The following is a 24,406-nucleotide window of genomic DNA, read 5'->3' on the forward strand; positions in this document are numbered from 1 at the left end:
TTGCTGATAACAATTCGCGGTGACAGTTTTACCTTTCGAATACGGTAAAATGTAATTTTACGGACGCAACGTAACAGTTTGCTTATTCTTGCTTGTCCACTTGCTACAAATGCTCGGCTATAACGAATGTACCCCTTGTGACTGATATGTTCGTTTATAAGTGAGCTCAACTGTACTTACGCCTGTTTTGAGGGCACGAAAGTGAAGAAATAGTGCTGGCTGAATACAGGGCATCTACGCAGTCATCATCATTATCATCAGCCTATCTTTATGTTCACTGCAAGACAAAGACCTCTCCCAACGATCTCCAATTACCCTGTCTTGCGCTAGCCGATTCCAACTTGCGCCTGCAAATTTCCCAACTTCATCACCCCTACCTAGTTTTCTGCCGTCCTCGACTGCGCTTCCCTTCTCTTGGCCCCCATTCTGTAACTCTAATGATCCATCAATTATCTACCCTATGCATTACATGGCCTGCCCAGCTCCATTTTTTTTTTTCTTACTGTCAATTAGAATATCGGCTAACCCCTTTTGCTCTCTGATCCACACCGCTCTCTTCCTGTCTCTTAACGTTACGCCTAGCATTTTTCGTTCCATCGCTCTTTATGCAGTCCTTAACTTGTTCTCAAGCTTCTTTGTTAGCCTCCAAGTTTTAGCCCAATATGTTAGCACTGGTAGAATGCAATAATTGTGCACTTTTCTTTTCAACGGCAGTGGTAAGCTTCCAATCAGTATTTGGTAATGCCTGCCATATGCACTCCAACCCAATCTTATTCTTCTGTAAATTTCCTTCTCATGGTCCGGCAGCAGTGGGGACCCTACTGCTCAGCTCAGACCAGCAAAACCAGGTCTGGGTCGTCCAGCTAGCCGAGGCAGCCGCTGAGACCCAGGGGATCTCAGTCGTCTGCTAGGTGGAGGGAAGCTGCGTCCGTCCTTGTGATTGCTGGCATCAATAAAAGTTTAATCTCTCTCTCTCATGGTCCGGGTCCCCTGTGAGTAATATACCTAAATAAACATACTCCTGTACAGACTCTAGAGGCTGACTGGCGATCATGAATTCTTGTTTCCTTGCCAAGCTGTTGAACATTACCTCTGTCTTCTGCATATTAACCTTCAACCCCACTCTTGCACTTTCTCGGGTTAAGGTCCTCAATCATTTGTTGCATTCATCTCCAGTGTCGCTGAACAGAACAATGTTATCTGTAGATCGAAGGTTGCTGATATATTCGCCGTTGATCCTTACTCCTAAGCCTGAATAATAGCTTGAATACTTCTAAACATGCAGTGAATCGCATTGGAGAGATTGTCTTTGCCTGACCCCTTTCCTAATAGGTAATTTTCTACTTTTCTTGTGGAGAACCAAGGCAGCTGTGGAATCTTTGTAGATATTTCCCAAGATATTCACGTATGCCTCTTGTACCCCTTGATTATGCAATGCCTCCATGACTGCTGGTATCTCTACTGTGCGCAGTACCTCAGGCACAATTTTTATAGTGACCGCAACAGTTTTTCTTTCGCACAGGCAGGTCACTCGCAGCTTTTAATCGCATTTAATGCGAAGGAAAAAAAGAAGCCATGAAGGCACACAATCCTGGCCCACCACTCCTTTATGATTTCGGCAAAATTTGGTAATGTGGATGCAACAGCATTGCATTTAGATGTGGGACACATCTTGGGCATATCTTAGGGTAAATTCACCCAGTGGGAACTTTTCCCTGGGCCAGAGGAAGTCAAAACTGTCCATACATGTAGTCTGCAAGTCTGCTGTGTTCTTTTGCTTATCAGGAAACGTGGCTGCTACATTCTTGCAATTCAACTGCAAGGAATGGCTGCATTGCTTTATCTAGCTTATCATGTCTTAGCACATGAAAAGAATGCCTGGGAAGAGAGCCCTTGACCTATTACTTCCTCAGCTACAAGCAGTGGAGGAAGAAGGCGCAGATGGACGCTCGGGATGAAGGAAGCGGTGATGACGATGACGAGGCAGGAGCTGGCAGTGGCCTTGGGAAGCAGAAAATTTCAGCCTGCGGTGAGTGGTTTTGTTTTGCCATGGTGGTAATGGGCGTTATGATCATTACAGCGATAGCTGTCTGAGGACATTTCAGCCACATTTGTGTTGTCATCGTTTGTCGTCACAGTTGCCAGAGTAGCTCCCCAGTAGTTATCCACATGATTTCATTTCATTTATTTCTCCTTAAGGATTCAAAGGCATTACATGAGGGGGGGGGACATAAAGACATGTGAACTTGAATTATTTGAACAGAAATGCAAAAATACACCAGGAATACAGTCAGTGAAGTCAAATATACAAGTGAGAATACATTGAAAATTTAAAAAGTGAACAGTAGAAAAAAAAATCGGAGCCGGTAGATATTTATTAAGGGGAGTTAGTCAATGTAGGGAACAGTGGTCGTCTGAGGCTGTGTAGTGGATTCTTAGTTTTTCGGGGAATTCCTTGGCATTCGGTGTATGCCACTGTCTGTTCTGGGAGGGAATCCTACAGCATTAGGCAAAAAAGATGAGTTCATAGTTGCCATGTGGCCGTTTACACGCGCATTTGCCTTGGTGTGGCTGTGTCGAGAGGATGCTCTAGATGATGTCTTAATGTTTATTGAAATAGAGTACAGTAGACTTCCAGCAATTCGACTCCGCTTAGTTCAATTTTTCAGGTAAATTCATCTAGCGCCCATACATTTTATGGGCCCAAACTTCCGTTATTTTGACCTCAAAATTGGCCTTCGCCAGCCAATTCAAACTAAACTGGTCAGCTTCGCCGCAATACAGCCATGTTATGCAGTGAAGCATGCACAAATTATTGCAGTGAAGCATACTAAAAATGGAAATGGACTGCTGTCACGGGACATAGTACACGTTTCCTAATTATGCAGGCGCGCTCGCGCCCTCTCCGGTCACAGTAGGAGCACCTAGACGCCTAATAAAACATACTGGCAGTCATTCAGAGCTGTTTCTGACGTTGCTGTGGCTATTTGAGCCCTCATTTCGCCCGCTATGCGTATCTGAGACCGTTAACAGGTGCCCAGCGACTGTTAACGGAACCCAGTATGCGTTCCTTAATCATACGCTAGTGCATGCGCCGTGTACTGAGAAGCGAAGACAAACCATCAGTGTTTTGGGAAAGGCTAGCGAAAAAGAAGGCAGGTAAGATTACAAAGTTCAGGAAGTCGAGAAGGCATTTAAAGTCATCAAAAGAGCGGAAGTCAATCTAAATCTCTGAGGGCCTGTCAGTAGTAAACTTATAGGCGCCTCGGTGCTCGTACTGTGACCAGAAACGGTGCATGTGCATGTATAAATTAAGGGACAGTAGTGTAATGTGTAATGTCTCGTGACATATGTGCATTGTCCCGGAACAGTGACACCTTTCCCTGTTTGGTATGCTGCATCGCACAACATAGTGTTGCGGCAAAGCTAACTTTAAAGGCAAATACTGCCAAGTGACTCGACGACATGCTTCGGCACTTTTTCTGCCTTTTGTTTAATTTGCACCAGTTTCGTCGGTCCCGTCAGGACCATATTTACGGAAATTGGCTGTATACACATTTAGAACTTTGAAGCAAAGAAAGTTTTACAAAATTGGTAACATGGCACATTTCATGTGAAAACTTGCGCTGCAACCAGCTGCACCGGCACAACATTGTCAAAATGCAAGTTTGAAGCACTGCAGAGGCTCTCAAAGGCGCGTCGTAGTGTGCGCTACGGCTCGCAAGGTGGTTGTGAACCAGAATCAGGGAGAAAGAACTTAAGCAAGCCAAAATTTTGTAACGATACCTTTTCTGGTGCTAATCCATTTGATGCTTTTCACACTTAATGAATGGTCGGAGCAATGCTCCACTTGCGTTACCAATGGGATCAGCCGGCATGAAGCAGAACACAGGTGTCATGAATGAGGGTAAACAAGTGCAGTACAGGATTCAGAAGGGGAAAAGGCAAAAAGTTGTAGTTCCCATCTGCAAAGCCCGACTTCAGGTGGGCACGGATGCTCAGATTATTTACGTGCTATTTTTAATATATTGTGCAGCTGATCATGCGTGAGGGACAGACAGGCAAGTGCTAGCACACTTAAGGCTCCACCGTTTGGATTTCACAGTTTTACCTAGACGTCAAGTGTGTCTTCAAAGACCTGAGGACAGGTTTGACTGCACTGCGGCTAGTCACGAGGCTATGCTCACAAGTGCACTGAATCTACAGTAAGCGAACGCATGTTTCGCAACTTGAAAGTATGGACTGCACAGGCTACTGAGTTTCTGTGGCAGTGTGCATGTCTTACCCTTGCAGCAAGAAGAAAAGGGCCGTGGCCCGGGATTAGCAAGGTGATACTTCATGGTGAAGCTAAAATTTCAGACAACACTACTAACACCATGGAGGAAGGAAAGCTTAGGAGACGTGCCCAAACCATCTCAGCTGCATTGGAGAAAGTGTTGAGGAAAACACTTTTTTTTTTTTTTTTTTGCAAAGGAGCACTACAATGGGTGCTTCAAACCGCAACATTGTCATAGTAACCGCACCTCTTTCTCTAGTCAGGCAAGCAAATGCGGGCTTCATTGCAGACTGTTGTGAGGGCGTTTATCACATCTGTGCTTTCACTGATGCAACGCTGGTGACGTGTAGCGCATGTTCATAGAACTTTTGCTTTAATGCTGTGTCCTGCATTCTTGGTAGCACTAGCTTGATTGCAGGGTGTGGCTGCAAGGCAAACCGGTGGACCTTTTATGAAAGAGCCTGACAGAAAAGCTAGAAAGAAGACTGTGTGTGGCCTTCACATCCAATTTCAGAAAATTGACATCAGGGCCTCACCTATTTTGTTTCCTTCCACCATGATCAAAAATAATGAAAAAAAGGATTAAAATACAGCTTCGAGCTATTACTGTATTTACTCAATTCTAATGCACACTCGCTTTTTCTCAAACAAGTGCGGCAAGTTAGGACAGGTTGGTAAAGTTGCATGGTGATTGCAAAACAGTGCTCAAAAAAGGACGAGGACAAACAAAAGGTAGACTCGACATGTGCTGACTTCAAACCCATGTTTATTTAGACGCACACAGGTAATATACACTGTTCTTACTCCAGCTACCTCACACATCATGCATCGAACAGACAAAAACCAAACAAAACTGAGCAAAACTATCACTATATATCATTAGTTGAATAGCGCAGGCGCAGATGTACGCTAACAATCACTAAAAAGAATGACTACTGCGACATCAAACCAGGCAACTGCCACGACACTTCTATCTAGTATTAAGGTACGCCATTTCATAATCTAAAAGGTGTGCTGCAAGGATGGCTCACGCACGTGGCACCATGCTTCTGGATATAGAAAGCTTCAGTGAGCTCCCTAATTAATTGACCTCTCTGGCAAAATAGAACTGTCGTGCCTTCCAAGATAGGCTTGCATCCGCATTGCTTTTGAATAAACAGTGGTAGGCAGCACATGTCACGTCTACCTTTTCTTTGTCCTCGCCCTTTCTTTAACGCTCTTTTACGATCACTATGCACTTTTTCTCAGCCACAAGTGGAAAATGCAATACCCTTGATTGTTCCCTTGCCAGAGTTTCACAGTCAGAGAGAAAAATAGCAATTTGTTCTCGCTTGTCAAAAGAAAATTGAAAACTCTGAGGTCTATATCATCTAAGGCCATAACTATAATATTTTAGTGTTATTCCAATCTAGTACTGTGGTTACATGCTGTAGTCACTTGCAGTCTGTAAGCACATGTTTTATCTTGCGTGACACGAGGGCCCCGATATCACATTCTGCTCTGCTAAAGCCCCAGTGCTAGTTTAAGCATGACATTTTTTTCTTTTATTTGACTTTGATTGATTGAATAATGGTTTTTGTTGTTGTTTTTTTCGAAGAAAAATGGTCATAGCCCTGTTGAGAGAATGGACGCAAACAATTTTATTGAAAAACCGGCAAAGTTTAACGACCCGGGCTCAGGTCTCCCATGAGGGGACTGTTGAGAGAAACAGTGTTGAGTTAAACCATGCAGCTTAACAAGCCCGTCTTATAATAATAATAATAATGTTTTTGGAATACAATATCATTATACAAAAGCGAGCCGACTGAAGCAGAACGAGGGCTTGAGGGTAAGTACCTTATGCTAGGAGTGAGTTCAAAATTTAAATAGTACAGCGTAGATGAGCCTGCAGTGTTTATCTAATTGCAGTCAGTGGTTTGTGGGTTCACTGTCTACATATGACGTACCCAGGCAGGGGAGTAAGAAACACTCTCTCCCACAAGAAGTGAGCCAAGCTGGGGCCGCACAGGCTGGCAGCAGCATTAGTGAATTAGTGCAGTGGCAAGCAATTGGTCTGCATCCTAATCGAAGTTTTCATTGACTGCCTCAGGACCCGGTGGCCGCTTGGAGTGGTAGGTGCGCCAACATCCCATGAATTAGGTGTTGAGGCAAACACCTATGCCTGCAGTACTACCAAAAAATCATGGCCGATGCGGGAGTACTACTTGACTGGCTCATGAAATGCCCTCTTGAACCCTTGTGCAGCTTAAAGGCTAATTTCAGCAAAATTTTTGATCGCTTAAAATGCAGTTTCAGGCAGTTTAGATACCAAATTGTCAAATTTCTTACGCTTGTCCAGTCTTTAACTGCGCAATTTTCAAGAATACATGGAAGAAATGTAAAGGAATGCAGTGCAGCATGAAGAAATGTAGATTTGCTATTGCAAATCAATATTTAGCTAAAAGAAAATGCAAGGTACACGCTTCTTACATGCATTATTTCTTTATGCATAACAAAGCAAAAAAGTAACAAAACATTTTGACACATTATGGCATATCACATATGTTCCAGTCACGCTGTGTTAGTGAAACATCAAGTGGTGTACACTTAAGGAAAGTCTTTCCCATTTAGGAAAGAGAAATGTGGTCTGGTATGTTTCTGCCAATCCACTGGTTTGTGTATGTGCCGTGCATAGGCCCTCTCTATAAACTTGGTGAGCACATGCTAGCTGGCACATTCACCTGAGTACGCCTGAAGTTGTATCAAGGAAATTTGCAGGGAGACATGCAGCAAGACCATCGGGATGATGCCCAAGGTGTGCAATACTTCACTGGCAGCTCATAACAAGAATTATGCAACACATTGCAGACATGGATGTGTGGTTAAATACACAGTGAGCAAAAAAGGTGTCCGCTTGAGCAGCAGCAGTGATTGTTCAGTGCAGTGATGTGTTTCAGTCGGAGCGTGTGAGCAATTTAATGTCACAGCATTCTTTGGTGACAGCTAAACGAGTCTTTCGAGATGCAGTTATTTTGACAACAAATATTAGACATGGGATGCACACAAAAAGGGTGAAGAGTTGCTCGCAGAGTCCACCTCTCCAATTCTGTCGTGGGCAACTTTAGGGGCACATAGGCAGCACATGACATAACAGCGGCGGCAGCGAACAATGGAAATGGGCTTGGAGAAATGAGGGATCTGGTGTAAGGTTTAAACGGCACTGATGAACAATGTGATGAGCATGGGCATGACATCAAGAGCTTGGTTGGGAAGGAGCAGAGAAATAAAAGGGGGGGTGACGTGGTCGTAGAGTCGCGACCTCTACATGGCGGCCTTGGATTTCTCAATGGCGGGTGCAAGGCAGTGCGTAGCCGGGCCATGGAACAGCACTCCGGACCATGACCGAGCCACGTCGCGGTCCCTCCTTGGCACAGAGGGTCAAGGGTGGAGACAGCGGGGGCAGAGCAGGCTGGCGGAAGCCGGTGCCACGCAGCAGCTGGTTCTTGGGCATCAATGTGTTCCATTTGAGTGTCAGCCTGCGCAGATTCAAGATGGAATTTGGCTAAGGGCTGATATATTGCTGGTTTGACTTTGACCGCCTGAAGTCGTTTCAAGTGACTGAAAAGATTTTTGTGTACCTCTGCCCGGCGCCGCTTTTCGTAGCTAGTTCCTACCGCTGCGCGCTTTCCTGAGCGCAATAAGTAACTAGTAACTAGTGCGCATTGTGACCACGGGCTTTCCGAGCTTCGTGTGTTGGTTCGTATAGTAATCTTTCGTTGCGCGCGCGCCACCTGAAAAAGCATACACGCGTGTGTCATCCACTGCAAGATTCTGTTCACGTTTCGCATGAAGCGCTCGTTATTCCGTTCTTTCCTTTTTTCGTCGCGGAAATTTACGCGCGGCGCTACGTCTGGCCCGTGTTGTTGGGCCAGACCAGAGTCCTTCCTTCTTTTTGGAAGGACTCTGGCCAGACATAGCCCAACAACATGGGACGCTTGTTTACTATATATATGGCGCCGCGGTATCCCGGAACCTTGCCATGGCTTGCCCGCGCTGTCGCACTTCCCGCTTATGCGGACGCGTTCGTTCAGCATGTACGCCGTTTTCCGTAGGCAGCGCCTGCGCTGTTACGAACGGCCAGCGGGGCCAGCGACCTTCAACCCTCCTCTGCTTTCCTGCAACGAATCGCCTCGTGGAGTTGAAAATGCATCCCACCGCTGCCACCAGTTGTAGGATTCGGGAGTCGTGCATTGCATTGTCTGTCAGCGAGCTGGACCAGATCAATGTTTTGATCAAGGTTTTAATTACTGCTAAAGAACAATTTAAAAATTGGATTGGTGTATCGCACGTCAGCGAAGCCTCACGTGCCGCCGACCCACCTTTCAGCTCTGCCGCAACACGAACATGCAGCCAGCCACTATTCCTTTAGGCTGGGTTGATGCAATCGCATTCAACGCGAGCCTGACAAAAATGTGTATTGAGTAACCGTGTGTAAAGCCGCATGGTGGATGAAGTTTCATGATAAACATGGTTGAGATCCACCTGAAAGTACTGCGAATCGATAAAGGAAATAACGCATATGCAGGCTTATCAGAAATAAAGCGTTGTAGTTGAAGCAAACTTATCTTGGTTTGGGAATCAAACCCGGCACCACCACTTTTCCAGAGCAGACGCTCTGCCACCTTAGCTAGCCAGGAGGCTAACTTCTTTGTAGCTTAATTAGTGCTACTTGCAGCTAATATCAATATTTTACTGCCTTGCGCGCTTATCGTCCAACTCTCGTTCACAGAGTGCTTACTGGTGTGTTCTTTGTGCAGACCGACTGGGCAAGCGGCACAGCGGCCCCCCGCGCCAGAAGGCCTCGAAGAAGCACTTCCAGCGAGAGCTCAAGACCAAAGAGGAAATCCTCAAGGAACGGAAGCGCAAAGCCCGGCTCAACTACCACGCCAAGAAGAAGCACAAGGAGCGGGCCGCCAAAAAGCGGAGGGCGTGAGGGATGGTTGTTGAGTGTACAGAGAAATAAATTGTTCACACAATGTCACAGTTCGTGTGTGTGTCCTCCGTGTGCATGTTTGTGTGTGGCTCGTGATAGAGGAGTGTCCTAGCTGTTGCACATTCTTTAGCTTTCCCGAATACAGGAGACGTGGACAGCAGCAATGCTGGTAGCGACGTCTTGCGACTTTTATTGCGATAGCAATTGTATTGACACTCGACGCGAATTGTGGCGTCATGTTGCGTCGCCAAGATCGCACGCCGTATGCTGCGGGTGTAAGGCTGGGCCGAGAAGGATGGCGGCTTTATGCGCGCTTAAGGTCAGGCGCGGATCCAGGGGGGATGTCCGGATGTCCTGACCCCCCCCCCCCCCCCCTCAGATTTCTGCATCGCCCCCTCGCTGACAGGGCGATGGCCCTGTCGCAAAAAAAAAATATGGCCACCAGCATTCTTCAAAAGTATTTTTCGCGAGTACCAGTGGTATCAGCCATGTAGAAGTAAAGCTAGCTCGCTCACAAGCTTAGTTATATTCTGTAGGAGTGTGGTGTCGCGAAGTTGCCGTAGTTATTTTTTCTCATGAACACCTTGGACCTAAAGTCCCTATATACGAAAAGTACCGCCATCTACTCTTTCCTCCGCCACCTCCTCTCCTAAAGCGCTTGCTTTTTTCTTTACTTTTTGCTTGCGAAAGCCAAGTCAACGGTGGCGCACCTAGAAAGTCCACGTTGAAGCTTTCAGGCTGGGCGCGCGCCGCCGCCGCCGGCGACTGCGCAGAGGACTTTCAACATGGCTCTGAGGCGGAAAAAAAGAAAATATAAAGTGAAAAGCGCGCGCTATCATCGTCCAATCGGAGATACAGGAGAGAGAGAAGCGGCGTTTATCAAAGGATGGCGGTACTTTTCTTATATAGGGATTTTACTTGGACCTCCTTACGCCTGCGGTGCCTTACTCGTCCCGTCGGTGGCGTCGAATGAACGAGGGGACGTCCCTTTTGCCAAACACGCCGAGGTCCGCTCGAGCGCCTTCGTGCCTGATTAACTTAGTTTCCCCTTGGGGTGTCAACGGTTGCCTCATTGGCTGTCATCGGTTCCGCGACCAACCTGCTTAATGAAAGAGATCTCTTGCTGAAGTTTTCATATATAAATAATAACTAACAGCTAAACTAAGAACTACGCATATGCAACTTTTTGTAGCGTTAGCTACACTGGCCTAGCCAAGCCCGTTTCGCGCGGCACATCAAGAGCCGTGCTGCGCATGCGCAAGAATCAGTGATGTCACACGGCTTGCGCACCGGAGCCGGCACCTCTCGCGCACTCCGCCGCCGCCGCGCGCGACTCACCGCGGCCGGTCTGCGCATTCCAGAGGAGTGACGTCGTAGCCGTGGTAGACGCACTGGCGCCGGCGCGCGCTCGCTGTGCAGTCGCCGTCTGACACTGCGCTTGAGCCGCTGCGCTTCTGACTGGCGTTTGCCAGTGTGGTATAGCCATGGAGAAGGAGAGCGCAAATGCTGCTCAACAGCGCAGAAGAACGGAGAAGCTTGACTCATCGGATCCCGAAGTAGTTGCCTGGCAATTAGCGGTTGAGCGTAGGAGGAATGAACAGAAGAAGGCTATATACATGTGCCACATAATACGTATACCGCGTGTGTGTCATTGGAGCAGCAGTAAGCATGACAATCAAGCTAATCCTTGACAATCTAGACAACCAGGAAAGCTAAGAATAATCAGCTGAACATTTGCTAACGCTACGTATATCCTGGCATAGCCGAGCTAAGCCACTGCAACTTTTTTTTAACTGTAGCACTCATTGTGATCACAGCTACACGTTGACAATATCCAGTACGAGCACAGTACCGTTCGTACGCTACAAGTTTTTCATTGTAACTTCGCAGTTTTATTGTCGTACATTAAGCATAGAAGGCTCAAGCCCACCGGATCCGTTTATCTGAGTCGGCGTTCTCGCGGAGCGGGGCGAAGCCTCAAGCCGCGGCTGCGAAGTGGGGGAGCGTGACGTCAGCGGCCAACGCCAGCGCGCGGGCCTAGGATGGCGTCGCGTGGTTAGAGAAACGGGAGCAGATGCGCGCCTTGTGTAAAAGGATGACGTCGCGTGGGAAACAAAACGTGAAGACGCTGGCTCGCGCTCTCATCTACTACGCCACATCGTTAGTCTTGTAGGTGGCGTCCTGAGTCTTCATACGCGGTGATTCGCATATCGTAAACAACCAGCGTAGTGGTTGCTGCGTTGGAGCGGACCGTTATGCCCGTATTCAAGAACGTTCCTCTAGTCAACACACCACCACGACTCAAGAGAGAAGATGGCACCGCCATCCCTCCACAGAAGTGGTCACTGAGCTTCATGATCATTCACGGGAATTCATGAGAATTGTCGCGTCTTTATTCTCGATTATTCTGCGCAGTACGACAATTGAAATTTGGAGTACGTCTGGAGCACGGACACGCTAGAATAATGCTTCCGACTGATACTGTGTAGAAACTCGACTGTCTCTAAGTTTTCAATACAAACATACCCACTTACTGCAGTCAACAAAAAATAATTGTTCAATTTTAGTTAATTGGGCTGCTCACACCGATAATTATCATCTCACTTTGTGCCCCCTTAGCCACATAACTTATTTGCACAGGTGGTCTTCGCATGCCTCCCAGTGCCTAACTTTAAGAAAACCATAAAGCTTAGTTTTGAACACCCTGTATTATCAGGCGCAGCCGCCAAGCACATGGCTGTATTGGGTAACGTCCTTTTCCTATAAGCTCGGAGAAACCAATACCTGGCTTCGCTACAGGTCTTCTTCCTCTTTCTGGGGTTTTATGTGCCAAAACCAGTTCTGATTATGAGGCACGCCGTAGTGGAAGCCTCTGGATTAATTTTGACCACCTGGGGTTCTTTAACCTGCACTACAACGAAAGAACACGGGCGTTTTTGCATTTCGCCTCCATCGAAATGCGGCCGCCGCGGCCGGTATTTGATCCCGCGATCTCGTGCTCAACGCCTGAGCTGACTTAGCCACCACGGAGGGCTGCAGGTGTTGCTTTAGCCGTATAAAACGCGGGTTTATCGTGAGGAAAAACGGTAAATTTCGGTAAATAAGAAAGACTACTATCATCATCATCACCATCATCATCATCATTGACAGAAGCTGAGCCCCCCCTCAGAAAAAACCTGGATCCGCCCCTGCTTAAGGTCCCTAAACTTTTTTTACAGCGAAGCTGTTAAGGGCTCAGTCTCCGATAGTCGTGTCCGCGTGTAGAAAAAAATTGCACCATCTTCCCGTAGGGGAACCCTGAGTAGTATGCGAAGCAGCCATGGGGTCGACTCAAGGTAGTTTTATCAGCTGTATAAACTTGGACATGCAGCAGCACCAGCAACGCGCAGAACTGTTCTCGACGCCGTCGGCGTTCTGCCCGCGTTCGCACCGAACGCGCGCGGCGTTGATGACTGTTGCCGGTGCCTCTGGGGCGCCTACCGTCGCGCCTCTAACCTAAGCTGCTTCGCATTATCGCGCGCGGAGCCGCAGGTGTTGCCATTCGTTGCGCTATCCGGACAGGAGAGGAGCGTCGGAGGGGGAGGAGGATGCGCATGTGCAGTATGGGTGTGGACGCCGCACGGCGGAGGGAGGGAGGGACATAGCCCCGAGCATAAGATGCTTCGCATCTAAAAAACTCATTGGCCGTATGCTGGATGTGCGAGTGAAAGCGCGCGAGGGACGCGCGCTTTCGCACGGAGCGAGCGCACGGCGGAGAGCGAACGCGACTTCTGTCGCGCGAAAGGCCGTGGGAGGACGGGAGGGAGGGAGGCGAAGCGACGTTTAGCTGCGGCACCCAATGCGTATCTTGCGACCGGGCGTTTTATTGCGATAGCAATTATATGGACACTTCAACCGAATTTCTGCCGTCGCCGTGAGGTTCCCTATAGATAAAATCTTCGCCGCGCGCCGTATGCCCGAGCGGAAGCGTGCGGGGACGCGCGCTATCACGGAGAGCGAACGCACTCAATCTCCCACGCGCAAGCAAGGAAGCGGGAAGCCAGCGCCGGAGGGAGCGGGGGGGGGGGGGGGGGGGTTGTTGACAGAGTACTTCTACTCTGTCAACAACCGCGCTCGTCGCTCGCCCGCACCGTCTCTTATCTCCCCACGGCTCTGACCTTTATGCGCCGTGCATTCGCCGCTCAGTTTCCGTTGAAGCGATAGACCGCACGTACCTTCGCCGCGCTTGCTGCCAGCGTTTTGACAGTCGTTGTCTGCAGTCATTCAGTGTGATCTATTCACGTTGTTTGTGCGCGCTCACACCACGCTTGTTCATTCAGTTAGTAATAGTCGGGCCACATTTTCCAACGCACGCTACACATGCAATGCTGCCCGGATCGGCAGTGCAGCGCTACAGCTAGGTGTGTCCCTTCGCACGCGCTGCCCACGGGAAGCGCTTCTCATAAACACCACCGTTTCACACGCGCCTTCTCGTGGTCATCGAGTCTCTCTTCATGTCGGTCTACTTACGCCGCAGCACACCTGCTTACTTAATGAGCTCATGTTTACTACAATTCATATTGCTACCAAAGCCGTTCACCTTACTTCGTATGACATTGCTGTGCTGCTATCGCATTCATTGCTTCGCCCTTAGGGCGAAACTGTGACATTTTTTTCGCACTTTTAATATTTCAGTCTGAGAAGATTTAACATAAAAGGCATGCGCTGCCGGTGTTTTGTTCATTACGTTTGTTTATGGGCTGTCATTCTCAAAATTCTGAGGAGCTGTATCAACTTGGACATGTAGCAGCACTAGCAACGCGCAGAACTGTTGTCGACGGTGGCGGCATTTTGCCCGCGTTCGCACCGAACGCGCGCGGCGTTGGTGACGTGTTTATGAAAGGCTCATTGATCACACCGTCAACTTGAGGAGGTCGCGTGACCATTTGCGACTCGCGACCGAAGGCGACCGACGTTCACACCGGCAAGCCCGGCTGAGCGCGACCCGCAAGTCGCAATCCCGGAGATTATCGTTCTCAGCGAGAACTCTAGGAATGTACGCAGTTCGCGCGCACTTCGCTGGCACTGTGTAAATTGGTTTCGCGTTCCGGCAACAGCCATAGATTTTGATTCGAGCAATGGCTAGATTTTGATTCGAGCGAACAGGAAGACATCGTCCCTGTGCTGATGTGCTCTGCCGTGGTGTCAGCTGTGGCAGCGCTGAAGCCTCCGAAGAAACGCGACGCTGGTGGGTGCGCCCGTGCCTCCGCTCGCGTGAAGTGGCCGGCCACGCAAGCCGCCTCCTGCCCGAACTTTAGTGCGCATGACAACGAGTATTATCGAGAGCAACTTGTAATTTCTAGCTCGCATTGCGGTGAGATTCGGTGCATAATATTAAAGCGAAGCTGTTCACCTTGGGGTGGCGTGCTCATCCAACGAACGGCAGCTGCGCTTTCTTTTCCTGCTGTTTAGCTTCCAGCGAATGCGACCGCGTACATTCGACACGTTGCTGCAACTTGTCACAAGACAAGACGCCAATTACCGGACTGTAGTCTGCATATGGTGGCGCGGACATTGCATTTGGCGTGGACGACCGCAGGATAAAAACACATAACATCACTTTTAGCGCGGCGCTGATTGGTTGAGCAGCTTTGCGACCACGGTCGCACGACTGAAAAATCGAGCAGCGAGCGACTGGCCCAAAATGGTCGCTTTTCGAGAAAAGCGACCATTTGCGACCAACTTTGTCGCGCGACCACTGCCAGTCACCGGCGTGAATGAGCCTGAAGAACGTGGCAACCTTTGCCGTACACCCTATGGCGGTGTACCGTAGCGACCATAAGGTCATGGTCCCTGTGGTCACTAAATAAATGAAAACCACCGGATCATATACATTTCTCATTCTTTAACATCCATCCTGGTCTTCATCTGTAATAAACATCGATCATCCGTAACAGTTTTTAGTGGAGGTGCGGGGTACCCCCGACCACCACGCAACACGGACAACACGTACGGTTCTCCAACCTCCTGATCTGCGTCGAAGCCGCCGAATCGCTCGATTGCCCCCATTACTTCCGGTGTTTGAGATGTCCCACACCGAAGCCAACACTCGCCCGGAACCAGCGGCACCTTCGTTCTCGTCCTCTTCGCCACGTTACAAATAACCAAGTACACCAACACATCTAAATAGTCATAATTGGAAATACATAATTCCCACCATAGTAAAGCTTCGCTGGTCTTCCATCTCCACCCCAGTGGAAGGGCTGCCAGTCGAGGGACCTGAACCACCCCTCGGGCTTGGTGAAAGAACATGTCCGCGGGCAGCATACGCTGCTGCGAACATCTCAGCCAAGTCTTGCTGTGGTACGCGGTGTGTGGAGCTCGCAAGCGGAGCGTGAAGTCACCATTCTGTCAAATGGTCAAACGCTCTCTTCTGAAACAGAAGCCTGCTCCTCACTGTCATATGGACGCTTTATTTCGTAATAAAGCGCATTCCCATATGCGGCTACGCAGCGTAGATACGGCTTCCGCCGCGGGGAGCCACCACGAGTCCATTGGCTAAGCGCACTGCGTTCTAGTAACGTTGCGCACTGCGGCTCGCCGAGGACAACCGCGTTTGACGTACGTTTAGCGCGTCGTAGGCACCAAAATAGGAAATCGTGGCGTCTACGCGTTAACATGTAAAGTGAAATCTGAACTGCGTGCAACGGCGACATTTGGAAGGCGGAGCGTTGTAGCCACGCCCCACCTCGCCGTAGCTACAGTGCACTAGACCGTAGTCTTCGCAGTGCAAGGCATTGAAGAAACGGTAGCACAGCGGAGGCCGTGTATGATTGCCGATAACTCCGCTTCTGCTGAACGCATTGAAGTACTTTTTGCGGCAAAGTATTTCTGAAATAGCCTGTCACTTCAAATGCATTTCTCCACTTCAATAAAAGTGGTGACTGCGTCACGTGACTGCGTGCCACATTCTCCTTCTTTTCGCCTCCCCCTCCTTGTGCGTGCGCCAGATTTCAACGTTTGTGCACGCTGGAGATGAACGTGGGCGCTAGGTTTAAACTTGCAGCTTATTCTGAAGAGAAAATTAATAAATAAATGAAACTATGTATCATTTATTTATGAGAAATCCAAGTTGCACGTGTTACGGTGGGGTAGGTGAGCCTCAGCTAGACGACTGGCCACGGCCGTCTGGTGTTGAGCGATCGGGCAGTGGCGATCGAGACGCTCTCGCTATGCCCATAATTATCCGCCGACTATTTCTTGAAGCCTTCTATGCGGTCCCCCCACCCCCCGCTCTCATTCTTAAAATTATTTTGTGTTAGTTTAGTCACTGTCGCACGCTTCAACATTCACCATTCACCGGAGTTTTGAACGGCGTGTCGGCCCCTAGCATTCCTGTATTTTTTTCTGCGTAGACTTCTGGCCGATATTCACCTACCTGCACTCCCACCTGTTTGTTGTGTAGGTTTCTTAGCTTCCCTGGCCCAGCACACCCGTCCTTGACATATCTTGCCGTGAGCAAATGAGCGTTCTGCAAGTCTTTCTTGTCGATGCTCAACACATTTAGCAAATGTAATGTTATCTTTTCCGCAAAGCAGTTACTAAACTAATGGTGGTGTAGTTAATTTTGCAATAAGCATGTCATATTAGCACTGCATGGTTCCAGCTATGATCTAGGCAGTCTGACCTGAACCGATTTTTTTCTTTTTTTTTAATTTTGCACGTCTGAGAAAACTCGATCTCGGTTCCGTTCGTGCCTTTGCATATTCTGCATCTCATAGCAGCACACACTGCGCGACTTATCGATTCACAAGTTCAAATAAAGTCAGCCTATCACCTGCGTTCTCAAACGCGCTCACGATCTACAGGTGCATTGCAACAGTCGTCTTATTTCTTCGACCTGCCACGCGGACTTCCCATAGCTCTAACCGGCAACAGCTCGCTGGTTCATGAAAACGCAAAGATCATGTTTCTAACGTAGAAAGAGCTTGACCGCGAAGCGAACTAAATTTCTTGTCAAATAAACACACACACAGGTTCATGCGAATAACCGATTCTTTATCGCGCACAATCGACCACTTACATGCACATAATTATGGGTCAAGCAATCGTCGCCACCAAGACGATTCATCCAAATGATCGCACATGCCACGTACAAGTCCATAAGGCATCGCCGAAGATGAAATTGTTGACAGTCCTAACAATTTCCTCGTGAATTCATGTGAGCGCTCGCAAGTTTACGCAATCCTGGCTAAAACAAACAAACAAAATATTATAAACAGAACAATGCGCGTAGGCGGGTCCATCATTGATCATATGGGCAGCAGCATAAAAATATGCACAGCGAGTTCCACTTCGCCTGTTCAACTTGACTAGGGAATTTCGGCCTCCATTCTGGGTACATGAAAGAGCTAGTTTTGGTGAGCAGCACAGAGTTGCCAGCATGGTGTTTTCTACACCGCTAACCTCGGGCGATTTTGCGGTCGGCATTTAGTCTCGCGCCTAGTGTTGGAGGTCAAGCGGTCAGAAGCAAAAAAAAAAAGAGGGGGGGGGGGGGGCATTTTCTCTGGTGCGGCCGTGGCTGCGCATAGATATCCGCGCGGCTGAGCGCGTACATCGCCTGCGCCCTACCTTGGAGGTGATCTACGGCGGGTGCAAAGACTGGGCGAGCCGAGGTGGCTGCATTTGTTAAATGTTCCCGCGCGCCTTGTGATGGCGGTCGCGCAATTTCGTTTCAGAAACGCTTTGAAACGAGAGGCAGCAGAAACTTTAGCTCTCCCCGCTAGATCTGCGCTATTCACAACGCCAGCACTGCGACAGCGATCGATCGAGTGTCCGCAGTCATCGAGTGATTTGTTCACGTTTGCCTGTGCACGCTTGACACCATGTTTAATTTAGTAAGCGAATGTTTACGTCAATTTATACGGCCCATAAAACTACCAACCTCACTTCGAGTAGTTGTCTAATACTTTACCACGAAATATCAATGCTTCGCGGGCGCCTTTCCAGCGATAACCGACTTTCAGTTTGCGTTGCGATCTCTCTCATGATCGACCCTCGCCACCTGCTTTACTCCGCGCGTTCGGCGGCTAGCAATATACTGTTTACCTATCACGTGCATGGTGAGGGCCCATTTTGAGCCTTTCCTTTAAAGTTTTGTGACCATGCAGGCTTCACAACTGTCACATGACGGTCCGTTTTCTTCACGTAGGTAGGTAAGCGAATCGTGAGCAAACGGGCTGATCATGCAGAGTAACATCAAGGGAGGGGAAAATGTGGCGGGGATGAGCGGGCCCCGCCAACACGAGTAGAGAACGAGGCAGGGGCAGGGCCACCCCTCTGGATCCGCCAGTGTGGGCAACTCACCTGACTTGGGTTTTTCACACGATCCCTCTGCACATGCGCACAATCTCATGCATTGCATGGTACTGTTTTTTTTTTTTTATGTGCTAGACCCTTGTTTGAAAGAACAGTGCCCCCCACCCCTCCCCCCTACACACACACTTCGCGCGCACGGATGTAGCATGTATTACTGGCATACAGCTGGTTCGACAGCCTCTCGTCGCCATAAAGGCAGTGTGCTGCTCCTCGCCCGCCGCTCCGTCCGGAGTGGAATGGGGTGCGCATTGAGGCACCCTACTTAAAGGCGCCCTACAACGCCGCTTTCGGGTCAAATATCTAGAGCTATTCTTAGCATGTCACAGAACACAGAGCAAAATGTATTATGATAATGGACCCACATACATCCAAGTTAACGGTCAGATATAATTCAAGATTAAAAAAAAAAAACAAAACATTTCACTCTCTCGCTAGCCGTCTATTCCTTCTCTCGCATTCACCGGACTAGGGAGCCTCCATATGTACCGCGCTAAAAACGCGGTACATGGATTCAACGCGTACCGACAGGTGACGCCTCTTGCGGCCTTCTCGGTACTACGAAGACGACCACAGCTCTCGCAAATTGCGCACACGTAGGCACTGATTGAATGACTCGCACTAAAATCCGGTTAAACGTGCTCGGACGATTTTTGATACCTGGCTCAAGCACGCACACCTCTGCTTGTCGCGTGTCCTGCGTCTCGGCCCTCCATTCGCAGTATCCCCACGCGTATCCCCCTAAGTCCGAACAAACTGGCTCTTACCAGGATTCGAACGCGTGACATCGCACCTAGCAACAGATGAACGACTGCCGTGCAACAGGGAAGTGACAGCGGTTTCGGTCCGTGGAAATAGCAATTTTATTCGTTTAATTTCAATTATAAATACACACACACTCACAGTGTACACGCACGCACACGCACCACAGCGCCTGCGGGTAACCAGCTTTGTACATCAATGTGACCTCCCTCACGGCCCTCGCCTGCCACAGCAGAGGGACGAAAGGGGGCGCCACAGTAGATTGGCAGTTGTTTTCCCTTTGCGTGTTCCACACAAGCCACGGCTGTACAAGAATACAAACATTAGATTATACAACACATATCCGCACACCCTTCATATGGAGGAGGGCACGAGGGCAGCCTCCTCAGGGCACAGCTTCCCAGCCAGGGCAGTTCACCGTCTCTCCACATAAGAGCATGACACACAGGTGCTTCCGGGCCACGTCCACAGCCACAAGCACGCATCAGTCACCACCCCAACTTGGAAGGTCTCGCCCAGGGCCATACGGTACAATTGAAAGACAAACAAACATGGACAATACTTATGCCCAAAATAACATCCATCATTTAGTTCCTTCAGGTTTTTTTTTCTTTTTTTTTCTGCTGGACATTTCACAAGCGAGAAATTTCTCGGTTCCAATTTGTTCATGAGAAGAGAGCAAACGTACCGCCTAGGCCAAGAGTTCCAAGGCAAATGCATGCCTCACCACAGCTGTCGCTAAGCAGTGGAGCTCCTGCAGATCTCCATTGACTTGAAAGTCATGAAAGAGTTCTTGCAACCTAAAGTTGCTGGAGCACTGAAGATACTCAGCAAATCCTACTGCAGGACCCAGCGTCATTATTACTGGTAATGCATGCAATGGCCCAAGAACTCCTGGCAAATAGTACCCTAGGTGCCAAAGTTTACAAGGTGTACAGTCTGTGTGAAGGCAGAGCTTTCTGCAGTCGAGGCGTGCAGCTTTTTGAATTTAAAATTGCAGCCTGCACTTGGTAGTGCACTGTGCGGCCGACACCATGGTGTACTGTTTTACTAGCTGCAGGTATGAACTGCACAGAAAGTTTTTCATGGAAACCACATCGCCTAAAACTATACTTCATTCCAATAGTACATTAAGCAAGACCTTGTGCTCAGAATGCCAGGAAACCACCAATAAGCCACAGAGCCATCTACCTACCTTAGGCTAATGTTCTCTAAGCCGTACAGTCTTAACCAATGCGACTTCTTTCACGTGATACTGTGGTGTAACTACGACCGTGAAGCTGCGAAGCAAGGCCATCGAACAGGCTTTTGCGAAATTGTTTGGCCTGCACACAGTCTCCCGTGTGAAAACGACTCAATTTAACCCTTTCATCTGGCTGCAATGTGAAGCACTCGCAGCGAACGACATGCATGACAAGATATAAGATATTTGGTAACATTAACACGACAGTACAGCGATGCCACCAGAGAGTGCAAAAGTGACCAACCTTGGCCAGAAATGAAAGCATTTAAGCAATGTCTTCAATGCCCAGAAAAAAAAAAGAGAAACAGATAACCAGTTATAGATGCAGGAAAAGGTCTGTGAAGAGTGCTGGCTTGCAGCAAGTACCTCATGTGCTTGCATGGGACAAAAATTATCATACAGTTACCCCATTATGAAACAATTATCTGAAGAGGCAGAAAAGTAACCAGGAGGCTTCCAAGTGACCTTTATACTGCCAGCGCACCAAGATATAACACCGCAGACGAGTAATAATCTCGCACAATATGTCAAACTCCCTGAATGTTATCTGACAAGTTGCGAGGTTAACAGCTCAAAACTTATGGCACTTTATGGCACAGAGGGCCCTGCAACAAATTACCGAACGACCCAAGTAAGACTTGCATCTAGAGCAAACATCCGAGTCGGCAAAATGGCAGAGAGAACTGGCCACTCCCCAACAGCCAAACGTGGAATTGGCATCTGCGACGCACAATGCAACTTGGATAGGGAGCATAGTTTTGCCGTTGGGACTATAGTAACACGACAGTTGGCAAACGTTGGTGTAGGCTGCGGGCGCACCTCAAAACCGCACCCTTAAAACTGCAGTGATGGCAAAACATGACGCGTTGAGCACTTGAGCATATGCTGCACACAACTAGACACCACTCAAGACTGGTTACCTACAGATAGGCCACAGCCCAAGCTCTCTTTCACTTGAAGAGGAATTTTAAATTATGTAAGGAACAGGGAACCAATGGAAGAGAGGAGATAAGATACATCAAGCAAGTTGGTCGCTAAATGCGGCCAGGGAAAGACAGCAAGAGACACTTTCATCACCCAAGAGAGTGAATGAAAGAAATGCACTAGAGGAGAGAAAAAAGTATTACGTAGCGCGAGAATTGATAAAGACGAGCATCGGCAGAGTATCAACGCGCGTCTCTTGCAGAAGCAAACAAAATCGGCTGCAGCACAGTCAGTTTGGCTGCCATAATTAAACACTGGAAGCACCAAACAACCAACAAATTTTTTATACACTGTACAAAACAACCGGCATCTTTACTTACTGGAACATTTTTTTTTCACAGCCAAGAAAAAAAAAAAAAAAACAAGGAAAGCTATGCACACATTGCAAGAAGAGGCCAATGCACAAGAACCACTCTTACCATGGCAAAAGACACACAGCACACACACAGTGGCCAGCAACAGCGGCAGCGACTGTAACTGCGCACGCTATGCCTCAGGTCGATACACTTGAATATACATCCGTAGAGTTTCCAACAAATTTCTACATTGGGTGATGACACTACGTCCGGAACACATTCATGACTATAACCTCAAACGGGGAAAACTTTTTTTTCTTCTCTCCACTCTTGCCCACACTACGAGAGATTTGATGACCAAGCAAGTTGACAGGCAGCAATCCCACTTGTTTGGAAGGACTGTCTATGCAACGTTGCAAAAGACGTGGCTTAAACGTGTCTGCAACTGTCGCACAAAGTAGTCTGCCCTAGCTGGCGTGGTAGAAACCTCCCGGTCCATTCCAACACTGTGAACAACACCAGATGTTAGCCAAACAAACCACTTGGATAGTCTTGTCAGCTGGTACACTTGGCACAGCTCTCTTGACAAACCGCCAATGCTGAGGGCATAAGATGGCAACGCCATCCAGGAGCACATTTAAAACTGGCACTACAGATGGCGCAGCTTCATGTGTGCAAGAAAGCAGTCGCCAGTTGTTACATGACACTGGCAGCATCAGCGCTTTCCACACAGCTCCTTCTGTCTTTGCTCAAGCGTGCAGGGTTGAATGCATCTTTAGCACCAAATGAATGTGTTGCCTGCTGTGCCCATAAAATCGGTCGGTTGACACGCACCACCACGTACGAGCCCTTGCCACGTGAGCCATTCTTGTAGCATTTTGCTTGTCTGCTTAACAATGACAGCCTTAGCTTCTCCGGCACACACGCTCTTTCTTTCTTTTTTCAGTCTTCTGCCCTGCACAACTAGAGCAGAACCACTGCGACGGAACAGCCAGTCTCGTGCCCTCCAGGCTATAACAATGCCTGATCAAGGTCAGAGAGGCTGTGAACCTATGACAGATCTTGTCAACTGCCCACACACACACAATGACAAAAGAAATGTTCTGTCTACTAGCTTTGCCACTTCTGTTGCCACAACATTTCAAACAGCCAACAGTTGTCTTCATTCGGGAAACTCGAAAGGTATGGAATCCCATTTTTGTTCTCAAGCAGTACAGGGCGTTCTTCAAATAGACAGCTGCATTGAATGCGGCTGCACAGGTTGAGTGACACACGATATCCCGCAAGTTGTGCTTGAACTGGACTCTGGGCCATGACGATGACCTGCTCCTCTTGACGTCAAGAGGAATGCGGCAGCTTAGGGAAATCCATAGCACAACATGGCAAACAAGCTTTGCCCGGTGACTAATGGGCCAGGTAGACATGTCCAAACTTGGTTCCACGACACACCCCGCACCGGCCGACCGGCGTGTAATTTGTTCCATACATCAACTACAGTTGCGTGCCGCTGTCTGGGGTAACGTGACAAGGAAATGCGCACTGTAACAGCCCTGCATGCTATGGTGCAGCGAAAGAGTGATCATGCGTGAGACGCAGGAGCCATCTGACAGTTTCGTTGTTTTTGGCCTGTCCCGAGACTCGTCATGCTTCAAGGACGGTGCTCCGCGATGCTGCAGCTTGGTGGCCGAGAGCTGCTAACGCGCTGCCCACCGCCAAGTGCACTGATGATGACCAAGCATGACACGGCGGTGGGGGGCAAACTGGCAATGCTGCTGCTGTCTCCTCCTCTCTCTCACTCAATCTGCACTTTGGTAACGCTGGCAGTGTCGAGGCACTCGCAGTGTGGCAGCTGCTGCAGCGGATTGGAGGGCAGGGCATTGGGGCAGCAGGGCCGGTGAGTGATGCGGCACTGGCGACAGTAGTCTGACTCTTCCGAGGGGTCAACGTGCACTTCCACGGGCGCCGCCAGAGTGCCTTCCCTGCAGAGTTGGAAGTGGAGGAGAGGGCAGGGGGAACACCACAAAGAAGCATGCAAAGGAAGGGGTTGCAATTCATGCGGGAGGGAACAGAGGTCATGAACACGGAGGATGGGGAGGGAGACGGTAGTGGAAAAAGAAGTAGGGGGTGTGCGGAAATATCAAAGGGGAGAAACACCAGAGTGGAGTGGGTCAGACAAAAGGAGTGGATGAAAAAAAGATGCGAGATATTGGACAGCACAAAACACCACAAACAAAAAGAAATGGGAGAGGGAGAGAAAGCAAGCCAGAATAGACAGGATAAGGAAGAACGTCACAAGGTGTGTGTGAGATCCAAGATCACCAGGTGTGGGACATTGTGGCCAGAGATGTGGGGTGCAAGACAGAAAGCAGTAGTGTTCAAAAGGCAGGGGAAAATGGAAAAAGGGAAGTAAAAAGAAGGAAAAACACCACATTAACGTACATTACACGCTTTTCCATTGACAAAGGTGGGAAAATCAAAGGGTTCACAACTTATTCATGCAACTCTTTTGAGCAGCTTTT

General features: G+C 48.7%; 2 protein-coding genes across 2 annotated transcripts in view; one reads left to right on the forward strand and one right to left on the reverse strand.

Annotated features, from left to right (window-relative positions):
* LOC119450670 (ATP-dependent RNA helicase DDX54-like) overlaps nucleotides 1-9,296 on the forward strand; it is a 42,674-nt gene extending 33,378 nt beyond the window's left edge. Inside the window, 2 exon segments of the mRNA XM_049666130.1 lie at nucleotides 1,914-2,029; nucleotides 9,073-9,296. Coding sequence (XP_049522087.1) covers nucleotides 1,914-2,029; nucleotides 9,073-9,248 — 292 coding nt within the window. The 3' untranslated portion in view covers nucleotides 9,249-9,296.
* Nucleotides 9,297-19,447: 10,151 nt separating this feature from the next.
* LOC119450673 (E3 ubiquitin-protein ligase RNF19A-like) overlaps nucleotides 19,448-24,406 on the reverse strand; it is a 90,977-nt gene continuing 86,018 nt past the window's right edge. The window contains 1 exon segment of the mRNA XM_049666129.1: nucleotides 19,448-23,866. Coding sequence (XP_049522086.1) covers nucleotides 23,680-23,866 — 187 coding nt within the window. The 3' untranslated portion in view covers nucleotides 19,448-23,679.

This window comes from Dermacentor silvarum, chromosome 4 (genome assembly GCF_013339745.2).
Source record: "Dermacentor silvarum isolate Dsil-2018 chromosome 4, BIME_Dsil_1.4, whole genome shotgun sequence".
Taxonomy (NCBI): Eukaryota; Metazoa; Arthropoda; class Arachnida; order Ixodida; family Ixodidae; genus Dermacentor; species Dermacentor silvarum.